Below are 26,949 nucleotides of genomic sequence, written 5' to 3'. Positions count from 1 at the left end.
AATTTGGATCTGAAGCCTAATTTGGGAGATACGGGTATGGCAAAAATTGATAAATTTGTTCATTCACTGACTGTCATTCGATAACCAGTAGCTATTGATCATAAGTTGATATTAGTAAATTTCACTTGATAATGGAAGGGATTTTAAAAAAGTATAAAACTATTTAATTGGATTGGGTCAAATTATCCCACTTTATATATTTTTATTCTAAAACTTCTCCCAAATTAGGTTTCAGATCCAAATTTGGAAAAGAGTTTTTTTGTTCCTCTTGATGAGCTTATTTTGTTAAAATTAAATTTTAATTTTCTTCAATATTATTGTTTCTCCTGAAACTTAAATACTCCTCAAACGATCAATAAATTGATCGTGTGAGGTTAGCTTAACATTGTTTCACAACCTCTATTTTCTGTAAATTATTTACAGTCCTTATTCTCGCATATTCAATCATAATTTCATAATTCCAATTAAAAATACATAACAAAAATAGGCTGGAAAATCTAGAAATATAGGTTAGAATTAAATATTATTAAAACTCTCTCTTTATTATAATAAATTTTTTAAATGTCATGAATAAAAAAATAATGAAAAAATTGTTAAAACAATGTGATGATTAAAAGGTCAAATTGGACGATCATCAACTTATATTACAGTTAAACTGAATTATCATACATATACTATATACAGAGTGTTCGAAAAATTAATGTCAAAAACATAATTTATACTTACTCCGTAATACTTACTCCGCTTTTTTATTAACTAAACAGAGTGCGCAGTATTTATTGTACAGCTCTAAAAGTTCCTTTGAAAAAAAATGTTGGACACATGTTAGTAATTGTTATTGCGTATAGAACTCTCAGTGAAAGTATAGTATAAAAAGATAATCTTATAACACTGTGCTATCGTTTTCTACTTATGCAAACTAGAAAATGTGATTTTTTTAAGTATTTTTTGTCAGTTTTAAAATTTTCCCTAACTTTTAAAATTTTTGTGTAGAATTACCCAATTCACATTTTGATATTTTCAATGTTGAATTCTGCCCTACAATATACCTTAGTTTAGTTTTGTATTGCAGAAATAGCAGAAATAAAAAGAAGTACAGAAATAGCAGCTCACATTTTTTTTACTTTTTTTTTCCCGACGACTCAGTATATTCTACCATATCGACGATAAATAAGTTTAAGGTTGGTGTTTTATAAGAGATATACAACTAATAATAATAAGAAATATGACATTTATATTGATTTATTTATGAGTTTGTTGTACATATTTTATTTATTTATTCATTTATTTGTATTTTTTTTAAAGAAATATTATAATAAGACACAGAATATTGAAATTAATTTTGTACTAAATAACTGACAGAAATGCATTCATTCATGCAAAGGAATCAATTCATCTAAACGAGCGCCAGACATAAGAATCAAGCCAATTCATGATACTATTTACAAAATAATCTTAATAATCCTGAACAAAACTGAAATTGAATAACCATAGACCATAAATCGGCAAAATAGTTTGGTTGAATAACTGCCAGTAAAAGATATTCACTTTCAGACAATGGCAGAGTCCAACAGGCTCAAATAAAGTGAATTTTCTTTAAACCTCTATTGGTATTTTTTACAAAGAGGGGGCGAGAAGGAAAACTTTTAACCTTCCGTAAAATTTTTCCCACTCCGAAATTTTTTCAAGTTGCAAAATAGGGATAGAATTATAGTGTTTTTAACTGGTTGTTTTATATATAAAGTTTTTTAATTATATATAAAGTTTTTTAATTTAAATTAAGACCCTAAAATGATAGTTTTGTTTTTTTCTTTTTATTGAATCATCTTCAAAACAAATCGTGATCAAATCAAATTATATTTTTGAATGTGGGTTTGTGAATGGTTTTTGTTCATCGATAAAAATATGCAATACATATTGAAAGTTATCTGCACCAAATAAAACAATTATTTTGAACAATTGGCCTAGTTAACTTTTAAAAATGTAATCGGATTAATGGAAACTTTTTTTAACCAATGAAAAAAGAGGAGGCTATCAAATACACTATATTTTTATTTAATTTTTGTTGTTGTTGTTTGTTAAGCGATGCCTTTGCTAATTATTATCGAATTTTAATTATGCTTTTTTTATTAAATAGTATTTGATTTCAGGATGGTCTCGTTGAAACCAAATTTTAAACAAACAAATTACACTCCGAAGAGGGAGAGCATTCAGATAATTAGGGATGGGTTTTGAAAATTTATTAATTTTCTGTGACTCTAGTGGTTCCTGGATGGGAGACTGTGGTCGTTAAAACTTAATAAAATCACTAAAAAATACGAAATAAAACTTTGTACAAAAAATACAGCCGACTTAAAAAGAAAAACCACAAAAAAGTCAAAATTAGTTTTGAAATTAATATTTTCATCAATATTTTTCTTATGAGCAATTAGATTTTTTTTGTAATTTACAACAATATTCGTTTAATTGTTAAAATTGATAAATTGGGTTCTTTTTATGCCATGCATATAATGTAGTAAAGGTATACTTAGTTTAGTCCCAAGTTTGTAACGCTTAAAAATATTGATGTTATGAACAAAATTTTGGTATAGGTGATTATAAAATCACCTAATTAGTCCATTTTCGGTTGTCTGTCCGTCTGCTCGTCTGTCTGTCAATACGATAACTCAAAAACGAGAAAAGATATCAAGTTGAAATTTTTACAGCATGCTCAGGTCGTAAACAGTGAGTTCGTAAATGAGCGACATTGGTCAATTGAGTCTTGGGTCCTACGGACAACAGTTAGAGATAGAACAAAAGTTTAAAAGTAAAAAATGTTCCTTATAAAAAAATAACCAACTTTTGTTTAAAACATTTCTTCGTAAACATCACTGTTTACCCGTTAGGGCGCAAATTAGGCGTAAATTGTATAGTATGTATTATATGGGGATGTCAGTTATGTATTCTCAATTGCACAAAAAATGCATCAGATTACATAATATAATATTATATGTAAAATGAGCATTTTTTGTGACTTTAAGTATATGTGTGACATGTATGTATGTGTAATGTGATAGAGTAATCAACAATGCCTATGCATGGTATTTCAAATATTAACTCAGTCAATTGTTTGTTTTCACTTGTTTACTGCTAAAAAATATTTAATTTATTATTTGTACAGATGTTGTACGGCGATTTTATACGGTGCCCTTCCACCTTTTGTCGTACGAGAAATTGTTTACTATGAGTAGGTTGTTTAACATTGAAAAAGACAAGATTTGGATAATTTTATTGCCCAATAGTAATACCCGTACACTAGTTACATATTAAAACATATATAATTAAGATATTATAAAAATAAATAAGGTTGATTAATAATTATATTGTTGTAGATGCGCTCCACTTAAATTGTTTATTACAAGTAGGTGTTAATTGTATGAACTATACTCCTAGTCATTTGGTTCACTTGAAAGAAGGAAATCAATTTTTATAACTATTATGTTTATAAGGCTGTCTCCCACTTAACCAATACAGCAATACTTTTTTGTTATTATATAACTTATACTAATATAGATAGATTTCTTTTAAAAATTTAGTTTGGAAAGAAAAAATTAAAATAGCAATCTTCATAATTTGGATCAGCGTGGAAGAATTTCCTTGATTTCATCAGTGTTGATGACATTCCCTTGTCAGATTTTTTATCTGAAGCCTATTGCTTTGAATTTATAAATATTTGCGATTTGTAAATAACAACACACTCTTGTTTGGATGGAACGGTTTTTAAAAGAATAGTTTACGAATTTAAGCACATTATTATTTAATATTTGGAAAAAGAACTCAGAAAAAAGCGACAAAATTTTGGTGTCAGGTAACAAATTAGCATAAAAATATAATATTTTTTACCAATACAAACAGTTTTTTGAGAGTCACTTAACCTGCCATATACTTATATATTCATTAAACAAGAAATTTATATAGATATGTTGAGAAAAGTCGAAAAGAATTCTCACTTTAATTTGGATGGATTTCAATTCCTGTCCAAATTGATCAATGCAGCGTTTGGAATAATCTATATTAATTCTCAAATAATTCGTCCAAGATGAAGTGGTATTCTTACTTTTCCATCAAGCTTTATTCATAATTCTTGTTTCTAATCGCATATCATAGAAATTACTTATTTTGCCAATAAAATTAAATTTACTTTTACTTTCTTTTATCATGAAGTTATAATAAAATTCATCATCAAAATTGAAAATAAGATATTGATGAAGGCATTGATAAGATATATGCCTACATTATATTAAAACGTTTTTTGTAAATTTGTTTTTATTCGTTCCAAGTGAAAATTATCAAAGTCTCTCATAATGTGTCATTTTTTAAGATTTCTTCATAAGATCAATGTATTTTATAACAATTTTCAATAATTTTTTTCGTAAAAATTTGCATGGATACCTAAGCTGAAATTTTAACCACATATTCTTTGAGTAAAAGTCTACCTATCAAAAAAATTCTTGTCATGCTCATACATCTTATAAAACATATAAAAATCATAATTTATTTGAAATACGCGCCTTAAAGAAGTTAAAATCTTAAATAGTTGTAGAATCCTTCGCTACATTTTTTAAGTAATTTTATACTTTTATGCACTTTCTTATAAATGTTTTCCTTTTGTTCTAAAAAAGGCATTAACTTCTACTTCTACAGACTACAAGAATAATTAATAAAAATACCATGTAAATTCGTCGTAAAATAAAACACTTCGTAGATTAATAAAAATAACAAAAAAAAAATTCTACTTTGAATAAATTCTACATATAAAAATATGTATTTCTTATTTGAGACATAAAATAATTTTTTTTTTCATATATCGTATCGTAAGTAAAAACGTGAGTTGAAAATGATATTTCAACGTTAAAACGTCTACATATTTTAAAGTATATATTATATATAAAAATTGAAAAAATGAACCCCAAAAACCGAAGAACGAACAGTTACCTATAATATATTTTTATCAAAATAGTAGAAAAAAAATTGTATATTATGGTTAAATAGTCAATTTCATGTAAATCGACCTTATTACCTTACCTGAGGTATCATGCATAAAAAGATGTAGTTTTGTGATATAGTTTAAATTAATTTTTCGAAATCCTAATTTTAAAGAAAAAATGTTCAATTTAAATTATTGCGTAAGATTGTTGTTCATTCATCAAAATGGCTTATAGACTGAGTGATAAACACTCAAAAAATGTATTTGATGCATCTTTTTTCAACCCCCGGCCAAAAAAAAATTAATATTATAAGTTTGACCGCAATTTGTGTGTGTCTGTCTGTGGCATCGTAGCGCCTAAAGGGATGAACCGATTTAAATTTTTTTGATTTCGTTTGAAAGATAATTTAATGGAGAGTGTTCTAAGCATTTGTTGCAAGTGCAAATTTAGGGTTCCGTACCCGAAAAATTTGTTGGGGGTTTTTTAAATTTTGTAAATTTCACTTGTTCTGAAAATGTTTATTAATTATGGTGTGTTTATTAGTCGCAGAAACGAAGCAAAAAATTCCGCATTCGATTCGTTAGAGCGTTAGGAAATTTTGTGACCAAAATTGATTTATAAGAAACTAAAAATATGCAATTTGCATAAATAATACGCATTTTATAATGGCTTTTTAAATTAACCGTTAATATACTAAATTCAGAATTTGGTTAATAATGATTCCAAACTTGTTACACGGGGGTTTTTGGAGTCGCTGAAGACGAATATTGCCACTGAATTGATCTCCGAGGTACCTGGTGTCCAGGGTAAACGGTATCTCTGTCGTCTCCTGTAGTTTTCGGAAAATTCGTTATATAACAGGTTCAAACTTGTTACTCGGGGGTTTTTTGTTTCGCTGAGAACGAATATATAAAATCAATTTAGGTAACAAAATTTACTTACGCTCTAACGAATCGAATGCCGCAAACCGACTTACTGTTGAAATTTTTCGAAATTGGACCGTTTTTAGTGTTTCGTTTCTGCGACTAAATATATTAATAAGTTTTATTACAAAATTAACACAAAGTTATTCTGAAACAAAAATGCATTTATATGAAATATCGAATATTGATTGAAATAGACTTTTTATGAAAAATATTGTCATAATTTGTGACATCTGCATAGATTATGGGTTTTAAAATCTATTTGTAATCTAACAAAAAAATATTGGATTATTTATTCATTAAAATATTTTCATTATTCATTAAAAAATTTAAATTTTTTAATAACATATACTATTCGGCCAATTTAATTTATTTATTGGTTTGGTCGTTTCCAATTTCATCATAGGGATACGATTGGCCATAGCTTTTATACTCCCATAGATACCAAACTTATTTGACTGAAAATGGTTGCATTGTTTTAGCTCTGCCAATACAAATTATGGCTACAAATACCTTTTTGATAGCCATTTAAATCTTGTATTTTTATTTTTGTTTCTAAATTCATTAAATAATTTAGAGTAGACACTATAGATACGATATAACAAACAAATGCTCGAGTTGATGTTATTAAATTATCGAAACTCAACTAACATATTTTAATTTGTTGTCCTTCCTCAATTAAAGCTATAACGAAGATCAATTGAATGAATGTTAAATTTTCAAGTAATTTATTTTATCTATTTAATTCGGGCATGGACAAACGTGGCTTAGAGAAGACACTCATACTTCTGTACCTAAAATACGAGTAATACAGTGACAACCTAATCAGTGAAACCAAAAATACGAGTAAGACAGAGAGACAACATTTTTTTCTACCTATCTCATTACTGAGATAGGTAGACGACGTCTCGCTTCCTCCTCTATGAACAATGCGGACTTGGATAAAAAGACACAATAACACAATAAAGTTTATGGCACCCAATAAAGTTATAACAATGGTGACTTTGACTTAAAATAACTCGCCCATGCCTGATTTAAATACATAATTGTGTCCAAACGTGAATATTATAAAATAATTTAATTAAGGTGTCTATCCATCACTTCTTCTTATGCATCACTCAATCTTTGAACTATAAATGTGTAGCATTTGCGAAAAAAACGTATCTTGGAACTTTACAGAAAATATGTGGGAATTAAATTCGAAACAATCTTTTTTGAAAAATCTTTTTTTAATAAGAATTTCATCAATATTTATTATTGATTGTTAATTAATGAGGTATTAATTATTTAATGAATTATTATGGTTTTTTAATGTAAAGGTATAGCTGATACAAATTAATATTCAATATTTTATGTTATAAACTTTATAATTCATGAAATGCATTATAAAGTTAGTTACATGTGTACATATGGCGCCAGTTTTTATTACATATTAATTTTTTTTACTTAAAAGATCGGTAATATACATTTTTACTACTTATTTTTGAATTGCATTAGTTTTTTTTTCTATTTCATACACATATACGTGCAAATCAAACATCAGTATTCATATGCAATGTCTTTTGAGTATACAGGGTGGGTCATTCTTATCTATAGTGGCTAGTAGCTAGTTTTGTAGTTAACCATTCAAAAATTAACTTAAACAAAAGTTGTAGAGTTTGATGGAGGACATCATGTTCTGACATGAGATTGGATCTCTAGTTTATCGGGATTTTTTAATAGTCAATTTAGATCCTAAACGATAAGAAATAGAATAACACTTTAAATTAACGTTGATCCTCATAAGAAAACATTTTTCATCCAAATCATTTATTCGAATATCGTCAGCTTTCGGAGGAAATGCGACTTAACAATAGGTCATTATTGCATTTAATCGAAAGAAAACACGCCAACTGTGGAAAAATGATTTAGGTATAAGTTTTCAAGGACAATAGAGGACATTTGCCAGTGTCCATGGCTTTGACCTACAATATCTACAAACTTAGAGGATATTTCTATTAAATACTTCTATTAAATGCAATAATGACATATTGCGTTTCCTCCGAAAGCTTTTCGATAAAATGCTTTGAGCAAAAAATGTTTTATGAAAACTTTTTTATGAAGATCAACTTTCTAATTTAAAATGTTATTGTACCTCTTACCGTCTAATTGACTATTAAATGATTCTAAATTGGCTATTAAAACAACCCGAAGAACTAGGACCAATCTAATGTCAGAACAAGATGTACCCCATCAAATTCTACAACTTTTGTTTAAGTTATTTTTTGATTGTTAACTACAACCGAACTATCAGCCGTTATAGATTAAAATGACCCACTCTGTATATAAAAACATTATAAAGATCAACCAATAATTGATCAACGCAGAGATAAGCAAGCTGTTCATATGAGTGCTACCCTAACTACATCATTAACTTCCCAGAAAATGAAACAAAAACTATATTTTTTCACCGGAGGTGTTGAAATTTTCGGCCCCATTACAAACAACTTCCCTATCCGGTAAAGTTAATAATAAAGTAAAATTTAAATTAATTATCCAATTAGACCGTAAATGCAATAAAAATATTTCAAGGCGATAAAAAAGTACAAAAAAAAAAAAAGTACAAACGAGTTTTTCCTATTTTTTGAATAGCACTATGTATGCTGACTAAACTTTGTCTTGCCTCAAGATAGACAGCTTCCACATATCCATGTTCAGTTATCCTAAGGTGATGATTGTCTTTATAAATTTTACTCTAGCAATAAGTATAAAAATTGAGACTCGTTTACATAGAATGCTACTACACAGAAAATTTACATTTCGAAACCATTCTCTTAGATACGTTCACCATCGCATATGATCAGCTTGATCACATGTTATGTCCAAGATATATAAGTAGCAATTTCAGTTAAATGACATCAAAATAAATTTTTTTGATTCAAATGATTTGTTTTTAAGAATTGCGATTACGTGTATAAGAACCGAAGGCTTTTGAATACCTGCCAATTATGCATGCCATAAAGTGCTATCCTTTACAGAGATTCAAAAGTGTTATTTCTATTTGCCTAGCTAAACAGTAAATAAAATTTAAAACAAGAGTAAAAAATTTGGTTAAATTAATATTAATATATATCTACCAGAAAATTAATTAATTGAGGGATCATTTTCTCCAAATTTCCCCTAATTCCTCTAAAATTTTTCTCTTTATATAAATAAAATCCGTCAATCTTACATCTAGCATATAAAGTTTTGCACCAGTACTATCGAAGATAAGCGGGTTCAAAAATGATTTTAGGTTTTTTCAATTCTGACGAAATTTCATAAACGAGAATCATGCTGTGAACAAAATTTTAAATAGTTCTTCTGAATGGAAATTTTAAGAAGCAATTCACAAAAAGGATCTTCAAGAGGTATTTCGGCGCGGCAGGCACTATTTGGATCTTATAATCTTCAATTTTACCCAAAAACGACTTAATTTGCTTTATAATTCGAATATTTTTATCACAAATATATTCACATTATTTAAATACAAAAAAAAAAAACTATCATAGTTATTTATAGACGTTATGTATAAAAATTAACTGATTATTATGATTGGTGACAATCCATATAAAGTGAAACCATATTAATAAAACTTGTATAATAAATTATTAAAATATTCCAACTTTATTTTAATAATTTATTTACATAATGAAAATTTATGTTTAAAAAAATTATTTTTTTTATAATATACTTACAGGTTATTTTATTGCTTGAATTAATAAAATAATTATTTAAAAAAAAAATATTATGGGTACAAAAAATTACCATCAATTTGGACATAGTTTTTTAAACAAAAATTTATTTATTTTCGTTTTAATTTTCGTTTGTCATTTAACAACGAGTAATGGACAATATAGTCGTGGTAAGTACTGAAAAATATTTTTTATCAATTTTCATGAACTTATTTTAAGTTTTAATAACACAGGAAAATACAGGATGGGCCAAAAGTTACAATCCATCCTTGTATTGAATTCAATTAGTTGATGGATAATGACTTTTGGTCCACCTTGTATATACTACACTACTAACAAATTTGAATATTTTCAGCAACTTTAAAAAGGGATGCTTACCTCTTTTATATCATTTTTACTAGGATTAAACCCTTATTTGAAGTAATATAGTAAAATATTGAAAAATTTCCATAGTAAATTTTATGATTATAGTCAAAACAATAATCTAGAACCAGCTTTGATGCAGTTTGTATATAAGCGCGTGGATAAATAACAATTATGGCGATTTTAATTGATATAAGTGAGTGTATGTGGAGTACAAACAAAAACGTCTTTTAGTTCAAGTGATGAGGACTGTTTTCATCTCTCGCTTTTAAAGATTGAGTTTGCAGCCTTGTGTAAAGGAAACAAAAGTCGTATCTTACCAAATTATCTTTGATAACACTTATAAAAGTCGTATTTTATCACCAATTGATCAACCAGCAATCATTGAATACATAGAACCGCTTAGATGAAGCCAAATGTCAAACTTATAGGTGCCTTTGAGATTTTATATCACCTCCCCATATCTTATTCGTTTTATCAAACTGAAGTTTGTTATTAAAATGTTTTTGATGATGTAAGAATATATTTTTTGGACTATTTTTAAGACGAGAAAAAGTTTAATAACTGTCCTGACGCTACTTCCGTTTTCTGAAAGCTGTTATACTTTTTAAAAAGCTTTTTTTCTATACTTCAATTTAACGTGTATTTAACAGCCGCACAATTTTTTGTTCTCAGGCTATGAGTAATTTTGTATGCGGTGATAAAATATGCTCCAGAATTCCAATAGGGTTTTATTAAGTATTACAGTTTTCAAAAATAGAGTGTAACAAGCGTAGTGTTCTAGACCAAGTATTGAACTTTTTTCCTTTTAAAAAAATAGCTTTCTTGTAATTTCGAGTGCCAGGATAACACTTCGAGTTTTAGTGAGATATTGGAGTAGCACACACCTTGAAGCTCAGGGTCAAGTATATCAATGAACTTTATTTTTCTCCAAATATTTTGCATTTTTTAAAAAGTGTCGCGTTTTTAGCCCCCGAACTAAAAAAAAGGTGTTATAAGTTTGTCCGCTATGTGTATGTGTCTGTCTGTCTGTCTGTTTGTCTGTGGCATCGTAGCACCTAAATGGATGAACCGATTTTGAATTTTTTTATTTCGTTTGATAGAGAAGTAATTTAATTTTTTAATAATTTAATGGAGAGTGTTCTTATCTATGTTTCAAGTGCGAATTTAGAGTTCCGTATTAGAAAAAACTAAAAAAATGGCGATGATCTTCAAAATTGGTTCACTTTAGACAAGGCTTTAAGGAAAAATATAATTTAATGGAGAGTGTACTTAGATATGTTTCAAGTGCAACTTTAGGGCTCCGTGACCCAAAAGTTTGTCGGAGCTTTTTTAAATTTTGTGAATTTCACTTGGTATTTTTGAAAAGTGTAATTGAACCCAATATATAAAAGTAGCAATATATAAACGCATGAGGCACTTAAGTTTAATATGATCAAGGAATCGAAATTCATCATCTATTTACTAATGTTGTCAGTTAAAGTTAAGAGATTTTGTATTTGTTAAAAGGGGACAATAATTGGTACACAATTCTTCTGCAAAGAAGTGAATTCAGTCATTAAATAAAGACAAAAAAACTAGATCTCATCACAAAATGTACCTTACTACTCTTTCTCTATAGACAATAAACAAAATCCATTAGAGAACTAAATCTAGACAAACTAAAACTCAAAAAAAAAGAAGATACTAAAACAGATTGATTGACATAAAAGACGACATTGTCCACTCTACAGTCCACTGTTCACACAAGACAACAATATAATTCTATTGTGAATGTTTGTTTGTTTGTTGTATGTCTATTGTCTTTCCCCATTGTTTTGCAACAATAAAAATTATTGTCTAAATGTATTCTATAAATTCATTAAATCAATTGTGTGTGTACAACAGATTCACTTAATTTAAAAGATCAAATTATTATTATTATGTATGTACCTACTCAAATATATCTACAATAAAACTTTTTTTTTATATTTTATTCTTATAGACCGTGAGCCTATAATAAAGCAAAAGGACACCGCACAAACTTTATGAGAATTGAGGTTCGATCAAATTTGCTCATAAGACGAGATTTGTAAATGTTAGTATCCTGATATAAAGTCTCTATGGACACGACCGTCAAAACGCAAATGTTTTTGTGTAGATAATCATTGTGTAAAGATATATACCTGGTGTTTCATTCTAAACAATCCAGCTGAAAATTTCTTCATCGAAAGGTTATTGGAAAATATGTCTGAAACAAAAGTTTTTATACTTGGAGAGAAGTACCCAATAGAAGCCGTAAATATAACCTTGACTTGCAATATGCTTTAAAAATCAATTTACGCTCTAAAACCATAAGGGATAAAGGAAAACTTTAAATTAAAAAGGTTTTCGTTTTGAAATAACACACAACTTTTGTTGGAATTTTTTCGTTAACGTAGTAAATACAATAGAAAACGAAAGTAAATATCTATCCCATAATTTTAAAAAAGTATTTCTTTTGCGCTCAATTTTTGGAAAGAAGAACAGAACTTCAAATAACAGAGGCCATCGTTTAAGCAATGGATTTCCGCCGAAATTTTTAGGTTGGCGAAGGTTATGTTAGGTTATATTGGCTGTCCACGAAGGACACACTTAGGCTGTAGAACCCATTGTGATACCATATACGTGTGTTTCACCACCTCATTTATCAGCTCAATTTTTTTTCGAAGCTGAGGGTACCTCCTTCATGCATACAATACACCAGCCCTATTATTTAAATTAATTTTTGTTGTGATGGCGGGAATCGAACCCGCTATCCTAGGCATACCGCGAACGGATTTGGTTAAGCTTTAACCAACCGAGCTACTAGGGTTGACAAGGTTGACGAAAAAATTTTCAGCTGGATTGTTCAAAATTATACACTTGGTACATGCATTTTTCCAACATATTTAAAAAGAAATTTTGAAGAGTGCGAGTGTGAATATTTTAACACTTGTACACATACAAAACATTGATTATTGACATTCGAACGCACATAAGTCAATAATGTTTGCGTTTGGATCGTCGTGCCCATTGAGACTTTTGATCAAGATCTACAAAGCCTCGCCATTATTAGTAAATTTTACCGAAGCCCTATGCCGTCGAATTACTGTATATCGTAACTTTACTCTGCCTCCTCAAGAAAACAGACACAAAGAATTAGTATATATACATTTCGCTGTAATATGGGCTCACGGTCCATTAGTATGACTGTTAGAACTTAATAAGAGGGCATACAATAGTTTTCCATTAGGCGAAGAAATTTTTTTTATTTTATTTTATTTTCGAAATAGATAATAACAAAAAAGTTTGGTTTAAGCATCACACAACCTCTATATACAATAATTCATTTAATGTTAACAATCCTTTTAAATTTTAGGTATATTATAGGGGAGAATACATTTATAAATTAAAATGAAAAATTCACTTCATTTAAATTAATTCAATGCCATTAATTCATTAAAAGAATCAATGATTCATTCAGAGAACGTACCTTCCATCACTTATCCAGTTTATTTATACCACGCGCAAAATAGGATATTTCAACTTTAAAGGCCACATGCTATCCTTTAATCCAGGAAAAAATTTAGGAAAAAATAAGCCGGGTAAAAATACCCAGAAAAAATTTCGGTAATAGTGTCCCATTTTTGAACGTAAGGGTTAAAAATTTCAGTACCCAACCAACTCTTCTATAGTCAACAAACTCAAGCCAACCAGCTTGTAATTACAACAATACTCCGGGTCTGTAGAATTTTTTTCCGGGCCTATTTTTTCCGAATCCTTAATATCATAAAGGATTAAAAATATTAGACACATGTTCATAGCCGTACACATATACAAAGAATCAAAGTTTAGAATATACCCAATTTGTCCAATTCACCTATATTGGACAATTTTTACTAGAAATGAAGAATTTTATCATAGATTACAATTAAAAATTGAACAAGCTAAAATAATATTAAATCCTTAAATATTCGACTTCATTAAACAAAAAAAAAAAAAAAAAACAACATACAAATTAATTACAAACAACAATATTCTCAAGTTTATTTTATTGGGGGAAATATTTAATTCTCTATATTTTAATTATGTATTAAAATCACATGGAGTATTCATAATAATCCCTATAACTTCTCCTTTTATTTTAATAAAATTTATGTATAGGGTCTTTCAATAAGAGTGATAATTTTTTAATTAATTAATTGCGCTTTATTTTGTTTTTTTGACATTTGAAGTTATGTTGTGCACAAAACTTCCATCGAATACGCACACGCACCAGAGCTTTTCTACAACCTTGAATTTGAAGATTTTCAATTAAGTCAATTTTCTATGATTTCACTCATACGCTGAATGTTCATTTTGGGGTGTTCAATTGTTTGTAAATTATTTACATCATATTCACTTTTCAAATAAATTTTAAAAAAAGCCCAATGCAATGAAAATAATTTTAAAAATATCTAATTCCAGTTAAAGAAGATTCCGGTTAAAGAAGTGATGCTTTTCCAAGCTTACAATATAAGAAAACATCAATGTCTAAACTTTAAAATAAAGCACAGTTTCTTTGATATTAAATGTTTTTTTAAATTCAATTTTTTAAAACTACCACTCTTGTTGAAAGACCCTTTATTAGTACACACTTTTAGAGGAAACAAATGTATAAGCTTTTGTATTTTACTTTTAATCCGCGACAAAAATAAACGTTTGTTTTAAATTTGAAACTGTTATGTGTCAGCCGTAGAATTTCAATAAATCAAATTTATTTCAATAAAATTTCATATTTCCATAACTGCCCTTAAACATCATTAGCCTTTTTTAACACATATCAAACTCTATATTTTAGATACTAATTTTTTTTAGACCGTGAGACTGCAGTTTAATGAACCAAAATATATATTTATTTGATCGAGATTTATTCGATGAATCAAGTTTGTTTATTTCGGTTTTCATGCTTTTCAAAGATTTTTATGTCTACCGTAAATGTTAAAAAAGAAAGTTGTTAACAAAATTTCTACTGGTATTCATAGAAAATATATAAAAAAAAAGTTGAGAAAATAGTTGACCTAAGTCAATCTTAAATCTATATAAGATAGTATACCAGTATTTTTACCGAAAAATGTGTCACTGCTATGATCTGGATGCCAAAATTCCACCAATAAATATTTCTAACCTACTCCAATACTACTGCATTCACAATTACTTCGAAATATAACGAACTTAATATTTTCTTTATTTATTTTTTGTTTAATCTAAGCGACATTTATTTGTCAATATATTGATAAATCTTACATAACTTGTAAAAGTAAAAATCTAGACGGCATTTATCAGTTTTTCATCTTTTATCGATAATATACATATCGCCAAGATCCAATTAGCGTTAAAAATAAATTATAGTCAGTCATGGGTACTGTCGATAGAAGGAAAAACAGAAAACTTCTAAAAAAAAAAACTGTGTTTTTTTTTTTTTTTAAATTTAAATTAATAACCTGTATAAATAATTAAAATTTCATTATTTGTAAATTGAAATTATTAAAAAAATTATTTTGCTTGTGTTGTGTTTCGAACGCAGATTTTAGAATGGGAATCCAGCAGCGATACCACTCCGTTAAATCCAAATTGAATTTTTATCGTTAAGCTTCGGCCGTTTATCGTGACAATCACGCAAGTTTAGTGCTTTTTCCCCATCTCAAAAGTGAAAGATTCTAACAGTTGTTACGATTGGATCGAGCTAATTACCTTTCTAAAACTAAAATACAACCCTGCTAACAAAATATAATTATTTTATAATGTTTTGTTATTACTTAAGGCTTAATAATATGTATTTATGTTCCTTATGTTTGTCAATGGTGTAATATTTGACATATGAACGTGTTTAATTTTAATTCACGCTAATTGGAAAGTATTCGTTTATTTCAGTTCGGTTATAGTATTTATATTTGTGCTCACACAAAATAAAAATAAATAAAAAATTTAAAAAAACGAATAGGTACGTCCATACTATACTGTATCGTACCGTCCGTATGTGGATATAGCAGTACTGCATAAAACACACGTAATTAAAAAATATAATTTAAATCCATTTTTGATGAAATGTTTATGTTGGTTTGGTGTGTTGTGCCATTAGACAGACTACTCTCACTACGAACTAGTTATAGGTATTAGGTATCCTTTTATTTAATAATCCTCACCATGTGAGTCTGGGTATAGCGTGTTTCGATAAAAAATTGTCCTTAAGGCTGTTCTATACACATTTTTGATTGGTGTGATATCATCCTTTGATTGGCGTGAAACTTTATGAGTTTTTTAAGAATCCTTTTAATTATTCATTGTTGGGGAAAAAAATGTATAAAAAGCAGTCCTCCTGATAAAAATCGTTAAAGCTACAATTGAATTTCAAGTACTGTGATTGTACCCTTTATTCTATCGATTTGAAATTTGGATATGTTATTAGTATTCATATTCTACCTGCCCTGGGTGCTTATATTTTTCGAAAATTAACAGGATTTTCGATTAATGAAAGTACGCAGGACAAGTATCCATTTTTCAAATCGATAGAGTATGGGGTATAATCGCAGTGCTTGAAATTCAATTGTAGCTTTAACCATATTTATCTGGAATATGGCTTTTCTTTTTAATTTTTTTTTCCAACAAAGAATAATTAAGAGGATTATTCCCAACAAGTTTTCTAGTTTTCTTTTAAAATTTTGTAATATACCTCTGAAAACTAAACTTCTCAAATCTCCCACTTAATATTATCAGATGGCGTTGATAAAGAATTAAAATTAGAGAAAATTATCATAATTCGAAATTATAAACCAATCGGAAAACTTCTTTATACTTTAAGAGATAGAAGTTGTCTGTTTGGTATGGAAGTTCAAGTTATTGGTTTATTGCGTCTTATTTCATTCCAACCCGATTTGATTATATTAAAGGGGTAAAAAGGAGCTAATGTTTTTTTTTAATATTTTTTTTCTTTTACCTTCTTAATATTATCTCATAGGGCCCCCCATATTGTGTATTTAATGTCTTGTAGTCAATGCTTTCAACAGCGATTATTTTGGCAATTAACTATCGTTCAATAATTCTTATTATGGACGTTCCCAAAAAAAATTAGTGTTAAAAAGTAAAACTTTTTGGTGTATAGTTTGGAAAATATTAATGCCTAAAGATTTAGAGAAAATCACTTATAGAAGAAATAATGCACAAATACCACATTCATTTCATCAATTTAAATGTATTTTATGAAGAAATGCTGTCGTGTTTTATAAGTTCCTTTATAGGAGTAAATTTAGCATGCTTTTAGTTAATTTTTCTTTTTCAGTTAGCTTCCCAAATTAATAATCTTGTGGAAAATTTCCTTGTTACATAATAAAACATATCTTCAAAAACACTTCAATATAACATTTATATTTTAAGGTTTTCGATACCAAAAAAATGAAAATGATCCAAAAAAATTTTATGTATCAATTAATCACCTTTTTATACTTCTTCGTCTTTTGTGATGAATCAATATCAATTCTTTGAGCGGTTAAGGAGAAATTAACTAGCAAAGTAAGTTTTTTTACCAAAAAAGGGCACATTTCTTATAAATCGTCCGTACAGATAATCGATATGAATTTTTCCGAAAAGACGTATCCAAGGGTGATTGGATAAATAAAAATTTATTCTTCTCATTTTCATTTCAACTCTTAGGTATTTCGACACCATAAATTGAAAATAATACCAAAGATTTGAAATTTTATTTATCAATTAATCTTTCTCTTATACGCGTCTTTTGTGAAAATTCATATCGATTATCTGTACGGTTTAGGAGAAATTCACAATCAAAGTCAGTATTTTTACCAAAAAAGGTTTTTATTTTATGCACAGTTCTAAATTTTGGTATGATTTTAAAGCTATAAACTTATTATTGATAAAAGCGTTTTTTATTTAAATGGTAAAATATTTTTAAAAGCACTTATTGACTATCATACCAACATTAATTGCAACTTCTTCATATACCACCATGTGAAGAGGACTGTTTTTAATAATTAATTTATCGTAAACCTTAAAGACAATCGACTTGAAATGCATTCAGAAGGCGTATTACATGCTCATTAATTGACACACAAAATTTCAGAATTTTTGGTAACACTTTCGATTTGGTATCGAAACATCTTAAAAACGCAAACTTCAACAGCTCAAATCTATAAATTTTACATATAAGGACTATTAAAAAAATTACCTTCTTATCAAGGGCATTAATGAGAATGTAGATACACGATTCAAAGATGATCCTAAGATAACGTGATTTTTTTGGAACGAACTTAAACAGGAATAATATAATTCTTTGATTTCACATTTACCATACATTTGATTTGAACATACATATACTAATCCCTATATATTATAAATAGTACATATGTATAACATATACTACTACATACATTCACAAAATAGAAAAAAGTCCTTACCATTAAATAAAATCAAATCAAACTTGAGCTCTTTGATTATGTAGGTATATATTTTTATATCATTTTTAATTAAGATAAATTAATAATTCCATATAATAATATTCATATGACATATTCCTCCTTTTAAATTATCATCTCTCACAAATAAAATTATTATTTGTTATTATTTATTTATTTAAAAGTATATGTTGATGAGGTAACTAACAACATATACATATATTAATTAGTATATATATATTATTATATACAGAATGATTTCAAAATATATAGAGGCATCACCAGGAAAAGACGAAAAACTCTCAGAATAGTTTTTCTCATTTAAAACCTTAATAATTGTAATTGTCTATCACCATCCACCTCTTAAATATAATCTTTAGTAATTAAAAATTTTAACCTACCCCAAACTACACGAAATAACATGAAGTGGGGTCAAGTACAAGAATGTGAATGTGATAATCGTGATATCTTGCATACCCTGTCCTTGTCTTACAAAGATAACTCGAGGCATCCGTGTACAGACGATCTTCAGCTCCACATTTTCGAAACTACTTTTTATATTAGTGGCCTGATAAAGCATTGTTATTCGAAAGTTCTAATAACGGTTAATAAACATTTCCCAAACAAAGATAATAATAATATCATGCTTTTAATTTGCATTTTCACTTTTATTTTTTTTTTTTTTTTGTAATAAATATGAATACATTTGTGTTATAGTCATACTTACAGTTATACCACTAGTTCGATTGACATCTAGGCATATAAATATCACGAGTATGACAGAATACATGCGTTAAGCAATGCATCTAAGTGAGAGGTATTATATACATGTGTTGACCCCCACTCTCTGCAGGCATACAACAGAAGAACTGTTGTATAGCATAAAATACATTAAAGCCACGATGCAAGTCACTTTTGCAATTTGCAAACGCATGTACTCTGTCACACTCGTGATAGTTATATGCCTAGATGTAACTCGAACTAGTGGTATTCGAGAGCACGATAGTGAGTGCTTCACTTCGGCTAACTTTATGCGGATCTAGGTTTAATGGCTATCTAAATGAAATCGTCCCTGTATAAATAAAATCATGCTGCACATCTACAATTCTTCTAATTTTATTTTTCTAAATATAATGGTCTAAGGTTGATTTATATGCGTTTCCACCATTTATTGCATTTAATGTTTTGTCTTAAATTTGCTCAATTTCCTTAATTTTTCTTGCATAAGATCCTTTACCTGATAATAATTAAGACAACAGAAAACGAAATTATTCTATCCATTCATACGTTTTAGCGTGACAAGGAGAAGACATGGATAAACAAGGATAAACACGGCTACCATAGTTTTCATGGTTACTTTTAATTAAATTAATTTAAATCAATATTTTTCATGAGCGAAATAGAAAAGATTTCACTCAAATAGTTTTAAAAAATAAATATTTCTCGGGTATCAAAATGAGGTTAGATAATATAAAGTTTAAAATAAAAACACTTCCTATCATAAAAAAATTAAATTTAGAGGTGTTTTTTTATTTATATATTTGTACCAGGCATGGGCAAACGGGACTGACAGAAGTCCCTCGGACTTCTGTAACTAAAATACAAGTAAGACAGTGACAACCTAACCACTAACAACCAAAAATACGAGTAAGACAGAGAGACAACATTTTTTTTCTACCTACCTCATTACTATCAGAGAAACTGAGAAAGGTAGACTTGGATAAAGAGACACACAATAAAGTTTATGGCACACAAGAAAGTAATGACAATGGTGACTTCGACTTAAAATAACTCGCCCATGCCTGATTTATACCATTCAAACGAGGTTTGGTGACATATATAGGTATTTAAGGACATTCTATATTCATAAATTATATTCGAGTGTATTATTTGTATAATTTATACTTATACTAATTACCCTACTAATTTTAGGTAAAAGGAATAATGTATCTGTATTTTAAGGGTTCATTCGTTTATAACAACTACATACAAATATTTTTTATATAAAATTTTAATAATTTGTTATGAATTCTGAAATTAACCTCACTTAGCTCTTAAAACTTTTTAATAAATATATTTACTTCCAATTATATGTGAACACTGATCCTTCGTTTATAATAATTAATTTTCAAATTTTATTTTCAAAGGTTTTAGTTAACTAATACTTTCAAAGGGCTATGAATAAAAACATTTGTGGTTCCCAGATCACAATTTGCTGGAGAATTTCATTCTTATCTTAAGTGTCCTCTTCAAAATCTTATTCACATTCAGTTTCTTAGTTTTTAAAGAATAAACAGGTGATATCAGATTTCATCGTTTGTCTCTTTACCTCCTTTATTCTTACTTAAAACAACTTACCTTTTTCCCTTTTATGTATTCTATTAACTCACTTTATCACAAGACAAGACAAGATGTTTATTTGGAGGGACTATTTGGAGGTGACAGTTAAATGTACTGTTTACTACAGGTGTAATACCCACGTATGTAGTAATTATAGTATATATCCATGGTAATACCTTACAAAATAGTAATTAATAACATACAGTATGTCAACAAGTCTGACAAACCACTTACTATGACGTCACATCCGTTTTAAAATTTTAATTTCTGTTTTAGAAATATGAATTTCTTTCACTGAATTTGTACTTTTATTAATAAATTCTTATCGAGTAGTACCTATTCGTAAATTTTAAGTAATTGTAAAGAAGTTACCAACAAAAAAACGAGTAAATATATAGAAAGACTTATATTTCCAAATCTACATTAAGATAAAATTTTTTAAATACTCGAACTATTATTAAAGGTATATATATATCCTAAATCTGTCCCTTCAGTCATTTTATATACGTTATAATATTTGACAACAATTGACATTAAAAGCTATATGAAGTATTTATTTACTTCTAAAATAACTGTCATCAAACTATTTACCACAAAATAAAAACATTTAGTTTTTTATTTATTAACAAATATTCCTATTTTTATATGATTTCAAGTATTTATCTAAAAAAAAAAATCCGAAATAAAATACATATAATAAAACTGAAAAAAACAAATATTGTATATACAAACAAACAATAAGTTATTTATTCTGTTATTGAAAAATGTCGAATCGAATTCATAGAAATTTAATACGAATTCAATGTTGTTTATTGAGTTATAAATTGATTCTTAATGACTGTCAAGGGTTTTTCTATTTTATTTGTATGTAATTAATTATTCATACATTTTATATTTATATATTTGATTTAAACAAAAAAAATATATTAGGTAGAAAATACTTCGACATCTATGTACAAATCAAGACGAAAATTTGTTATTCAGTTTTTGTCTTTCAATTGAATTATTTTCAGAATTCATAATAGAACGTCTAGCTCATATATTTTCAACTCTGCCTCTTAAGATTGGTTGGGTTTGTGTTTGGAACTGGCCAATAGTTTGAAATGCGGACAATATCTTGTTTGTGAAAAAACTTATAATGGGCATGTTAATAAGTATTTGTTTAATCTTATATTAAATATATTTTGTGAAGTAGGTACTCACGATAACAACTTTCATACTTTCGATTCCAGAAACAAGCAAAATGTGGAAAATTTCCATGTTTTTTTTAAAGATCACGACGTGGTTGCAATTCTTTAGCCACTAATTTATGTTTATTTTCAATGCCTATTTTCAATCCAAGAAAAAAAATTAATATCTATATGTTGTGGATACTCTCTCCCGGGATTTTGACATCTTAAAATGCAACACTGAAACAAATTTTGGTGATGATATCGTGTTATAAATTGCAATATTGGTAGAAAATTTATCAGTTTCGAAAAAAAATGCTGCATTTTTTTATAGAAAAAAAATGAAAAAGATTCAATACCTATATGAATACCTAAAAGTCAGCACTGGCACACTTCTCAACGCGTTTCGAGTTTTAAGGATGAGAAAGATCCCTCTACTATAGATTGTTCAATTTGATTGACAAGACCCTTTAAATTACATGTTATGTTCGAATGTGTATACATAGAGGCAAAAAGTTCAGTATACTTTATAATATTCATAGAGTGGACATAAATTGTATTGATATATTCTCTATGGAATATATATAACTATATTATTTAAATTGTAATTGGTTTGTTTCACAACTAATTTAACAATCGTATAAAAAATGTATTAGTATAAAATTGTAATGAAACAAAAAAAAAGCGAATATAATAAAATAAGAAAATAAAGGAAGACAAATGAAAAGGAGTAGTTAAAGGGGATAAATAAATTTAAAACCTAATTATTTTGATCCGGTTGTTGAATTAGAATTGTATGTAATAAATAACATTATAAATAAGTAAATAAATAATATTATAAAACACCTTTACTTATGTGTGTACTTCAACAGTTCTAATAAATATATTAGATTTGCTTCTGTTTTTTTTTTCTTTGTATGAGGTCGGCTTTGTTCCAATAGAGTTTCATTCGTTTCTTCTTTCACAATACTGAGAAGAAAATTATAAGGGTAATAATTATGGCAAAATTTTTTTTTATAAATTTACATACTTCTTCCAACAAGATGCTTTGTTTAGAAAAAAACTACTAAAATTTGGCAATTTGTAAAGGAAAATTGAAAAATAATGCATTTTTTAATTTTTTTGGTAGAAATCGAATTATTTTACTTTCTCTGCGTTAGCGTTTCCATATTTTTAATATGTATCAAATTGCTACACAACTATGAGTGCAAGGATGATCTCTAAACATTTTAATCAGATATAACTAAGAAATATATTGAACCAGCATTGAAAAACTTCTTTTGGTATCACTATTAGCTAGTAATAGCTAGTAATAGCTGTATCACTTAGAATGGTAAAATACGTGCACATTTTGTGACGCAGAGTATACTTCGTTTAAGGAACTTGATAAATTTTTCAGAATGTACGTTTGAATCCCATACTGATCTACAGTTTGGTGAAAAATAAAAGTTTGATGATGACAAGCAACATTTCAATTTTCCAACCTAACAATTAAATCATGTAGACTCTTTGGCTGTTTTCACTTGAATAAGTACATCAATTATATTTATTGATACAAGCCTCTAGTTACTTTTTTGTAAAAATCAATCTCAATGGAAATACTACAAACGTAAGATAAGTGAATATCTTGAAATGTGTTTGGTTACTGACATGGTGGTATGGTCGGTCGACAGCCACTTGGCAGTAGAGTAAGTAGTATAAAAAACTGTAGTAGTAGAAGTCAGAAGAAGGTAATAATACTATGCAATAATAAGTATCGCATTCGGTATGGAACGCGCCCGTAAAGAGAAGAACACGATGCTTATACAAATGTTAAAACGGCCGTTCTACATAAACATTTTATAAATATTATTAAGAATGCAAGAGGAGAATACAAGAAAGAATAAGAAAACGATGCATAGCGAAAAAAAAAGCTTGTTAGTGCCTCTTTGTAAATTAACTCACATATTCTCTAAAAAAAAAAAATTGTTCTCACTACTCCATAAACCAACCATTAGTTATCGTTTTTCATACGTTTTGTGTTTTTTAATTCAACTGTGCTATGTGTTTTTTTTCTATTCTCCATTTTTCAATCATATTTGTAAATAAATAATAATACACGCTCTAGTCTTTTGTTTATTTTTTTTTAAACAAAACTTCTTCTCTTATACATACTTTGTAAATGATATCTTTTATTTCGTACACTAAGCAGCAATCGTTTTGTAATTATTCTTGATGATGATAATTTATAATAATTTTTTGATGAGTTTAATTTCTAAGAATTATTGTTATAAATATTTTAAAAATTGTTTGACAGATGATATAATTTACACTACCATTATAGCGATCTTCAGTATTAAACACTATGAAATGTCAGCACAGCCATAACAATTCTTTTGTTTTAAATAAAAGATCCGGTGTTGAACATTCATTAGCCCTCTATATATAAGTAATACAAATATTAACATTGCCTCTCGTCAGAAAAAATCTTTTTATTGTCAAAGAAATACTGTGGCAAATCTTGAGAAAGTACACTACTGGAATTGTAAAGCCATTCATTAAGTACCATTATATAGTTGTTGCTAGCAGTGTTGCCAGCTTTCAATTATCAAGCCCACTAAACAATCGATAGAACGCCACTAAAAAACTACTGTTAACAGAATATTTTTCTATTTTTTTCACAAAGCTTTCAATAATTAGCATAAATGATATTAAAATATTAAATTATTTGCCTACTAAACAAATTTTGCGTAGGAAAAAATTGTTTGCCTACTAAAATAAATGTAAAACTCCTAGTTTAGTAGAAAACTACTGAGTTGGTGACGCTAGCTGCTAGTAAAGAATTCGACTTTCTCAAAATTGTCTTGCCTGGCTGTAATATCGTTATTGGTTTAACGGTAGGGTCTTTCACGTTTTCTGGTACTGACAAGATAGTTTTCTTTAGCTTAACTACAATTTTCCTTGTTTCTTCCGTTAGTTCCATCATGCCCATCCCTGTACTTGGGGCCACTTGGAGTATACTAGGTATAAGGCATAAAATTAGCCTGAATCAGAGCGATTGATATTATTCTACACTTTTCGGCTCTCCAACGGTCTTAGTGCCAAAAAACCTCCTTTCAAGCAAATAATCGCAGTAGTTAGTAAGCCTATATGGGAGTAAAAATTCCAAATGCTTTGAATTTTTTTAATGTACAATATAGGACATACTCTAAATCTAAAATTGTTTAAGAATTTGAGAGGAATTATTTTTTTAATATATCAACAGTACCGCTTAAATTAAATAACCACGCGAATTAAAGGAAGCATAGCTCAATAATAATTATGACATCAATATAGAAATTATAAAAATATTCAGTAATAAACAAATCGAAAAGATAATGTATAATTGTTTTAAATGCAATTTTTTTTTTAACTTGACATGTAACATTGGAGTCAGTGTAATTTAAAAAATTATTAATGTGCAAAATTATGTATTACATTGATACATATTTTGTATAATTTTAGTTACATAGGATTTGTTTATTTAATATGATTATGGTTATGTGTTTAGCTGGGCTGGGGTAGAGATAGTCGATTTTTTAATTTATTCAATTAGAATTATTGAACACGAAAATATTTGTCACTTAATCCCATGTGTACTTCAATCATAATTAGTTTAATATTATTTACTTTTTTTGGGAAATTTATGTTTGTTTTAACTGAGTATCCCTTTTTCCATTGATTAGCAGCTACCGATTCCAATCATTTTAATCCAAACTTCAATCACTATAAATTTATTAAAGACTAGCTTGATACCCGCCCGCTGGGTTTAAAAGTAAAAACCACCGCTTTATAGCCTCCACTTCTTTTGATCCCACTTAGCAACGTTCCATAACACTTGAAGGGATTGTTTTTCGCAGCTAAAAGATATGCACAGTTTTCAATTTTTTTAATTGTTAAGTAGTCATAATTCATTGAGTACATCAGAAAAGGTAGCCATGAATTGTGACATTTACTATTTTACAAAATGATGATCATAACTCTGCTTCATCTGTGATCATCATTTTGAACCATAAATTAAAGATTTCTGTAAAAATTTAAAATAGTAAATGTCAGATTAAATTTAATTTTTTATTTTTATTTTTTTTTTTTAGCATCTATATCTTTTTAATTTATAGCTCATGTGTTATTCTGATGTAGAGCTATATTGCTGTACAATTTCATTAAAAGCCATTCGCTAGTTTTTGCGTGAATGCGTAACAAACAAACAAACATCCCTACTTTCACATTTATAATATATGGGGATTAGTGGTTCTTATCTGTTCTTAGTTCATTCAAGATTATATGGCAATTAAATTAATGGGTTGAAAAATCGATTAAATTGATCATAAATATATTGATAATAATATACTGTGAGGCTTGATAAAGATGAATTTGGTATAAAAAAATCAAAGTGTTGGACTTGGAGGAGATTTATGATCAAAGTATCACGTACAGAAATTCGAGTTTTTCGTTATTTGTGTTTTTAATCAATCAAAATACGTTAAAGAAATGGCTGGATATTTGCAAATGTCGAAAGGATCGGAAGATATTCCAACTCATGATTTCAAGTAGTTTGTACGCAATGGTTTTATTTCAAAATATCGACAAACAAAAACCATCTTGGTTTCCATTTTATCCACACTCGTTCCACGATCAATATCTCAGTTTTTTTTTCATACTCATCGATTTTTCACCAGATTTTACTCAATTTTTATCGCGTTGTCCATTAATTAATATTCCAAAAATTATATCTTGAGTGAAATAACATAATAGCCAATGTAACAATTTATTTTTGTCTGTCGTATACTTTGATTTTCATTTATAGAAAAATCGCCAGAAAATGGAAAATTGGATTACGATTAGATTACAAGGACTCATAGGTTATTGTCGATATTATTTCTTTTCTTCCATCAATTAATCATTCCATAAACCACTGCTGTTTGTTTTAAGATATAAATCTGCTTATAGCTGTCATTTTTTGATTTTCGCAATACTTATTCGTATTTCAAATAGTAAATATTGATTGT

General features: G+C 27.9%; 1 protein-coding gene across 10 annotated transcripts in view; it reads left to right on the top strand.

The window, feature by feature from the left end:
• LOC123291080 (basement membrane-specific heparan sulfate proteoglycan core protein-like) overlaps positions 1 to 26,949 on the top strand; it is a 378,061-nt gene that overhangs the window by 225,892 nt on the left and 125,220 nt on the right. Inside the window, exon 1 of one of the 10 annotated variants that reach the window (XM_044871534.1) lies at positions 9,631 to 9,773. The exons of the other annotated variants lie outside the window; for them this stretch is intronic. Coding sequence (XP_044727469.1) covers positions 9,659 to 9,773 — 115 coding nt within the window. The 5' untranslated portion in view covers positions 9,631 to 9,658. Of the gene's footprint in view, positions 1 to 9,630; positions 9,774 to 26,949 lie in introns of those variants that run through there. 10 annotated transcript variants of the gene reach the window in all.

Source organism: Chrysoperla carnea, chromosome 1 (genome assembly GCF_905475395.1).
Source record: "Chrysoperla carnea chromosome 1, inChrCarn1.1, whole genome shotgun sequence".
Taxonomy (NCBI): domain Eukaryota; kingdom Metazoa; phylum Arthropoda; class Insecta; order Neuroptera; family Chrysopidae; genus Chrysoperla; species Chrysoperla carnea.
Note: the sequence above shows the minus strand (reverse complement) of the source record. Positions and strands in the feature narration are given on the sequence as shown.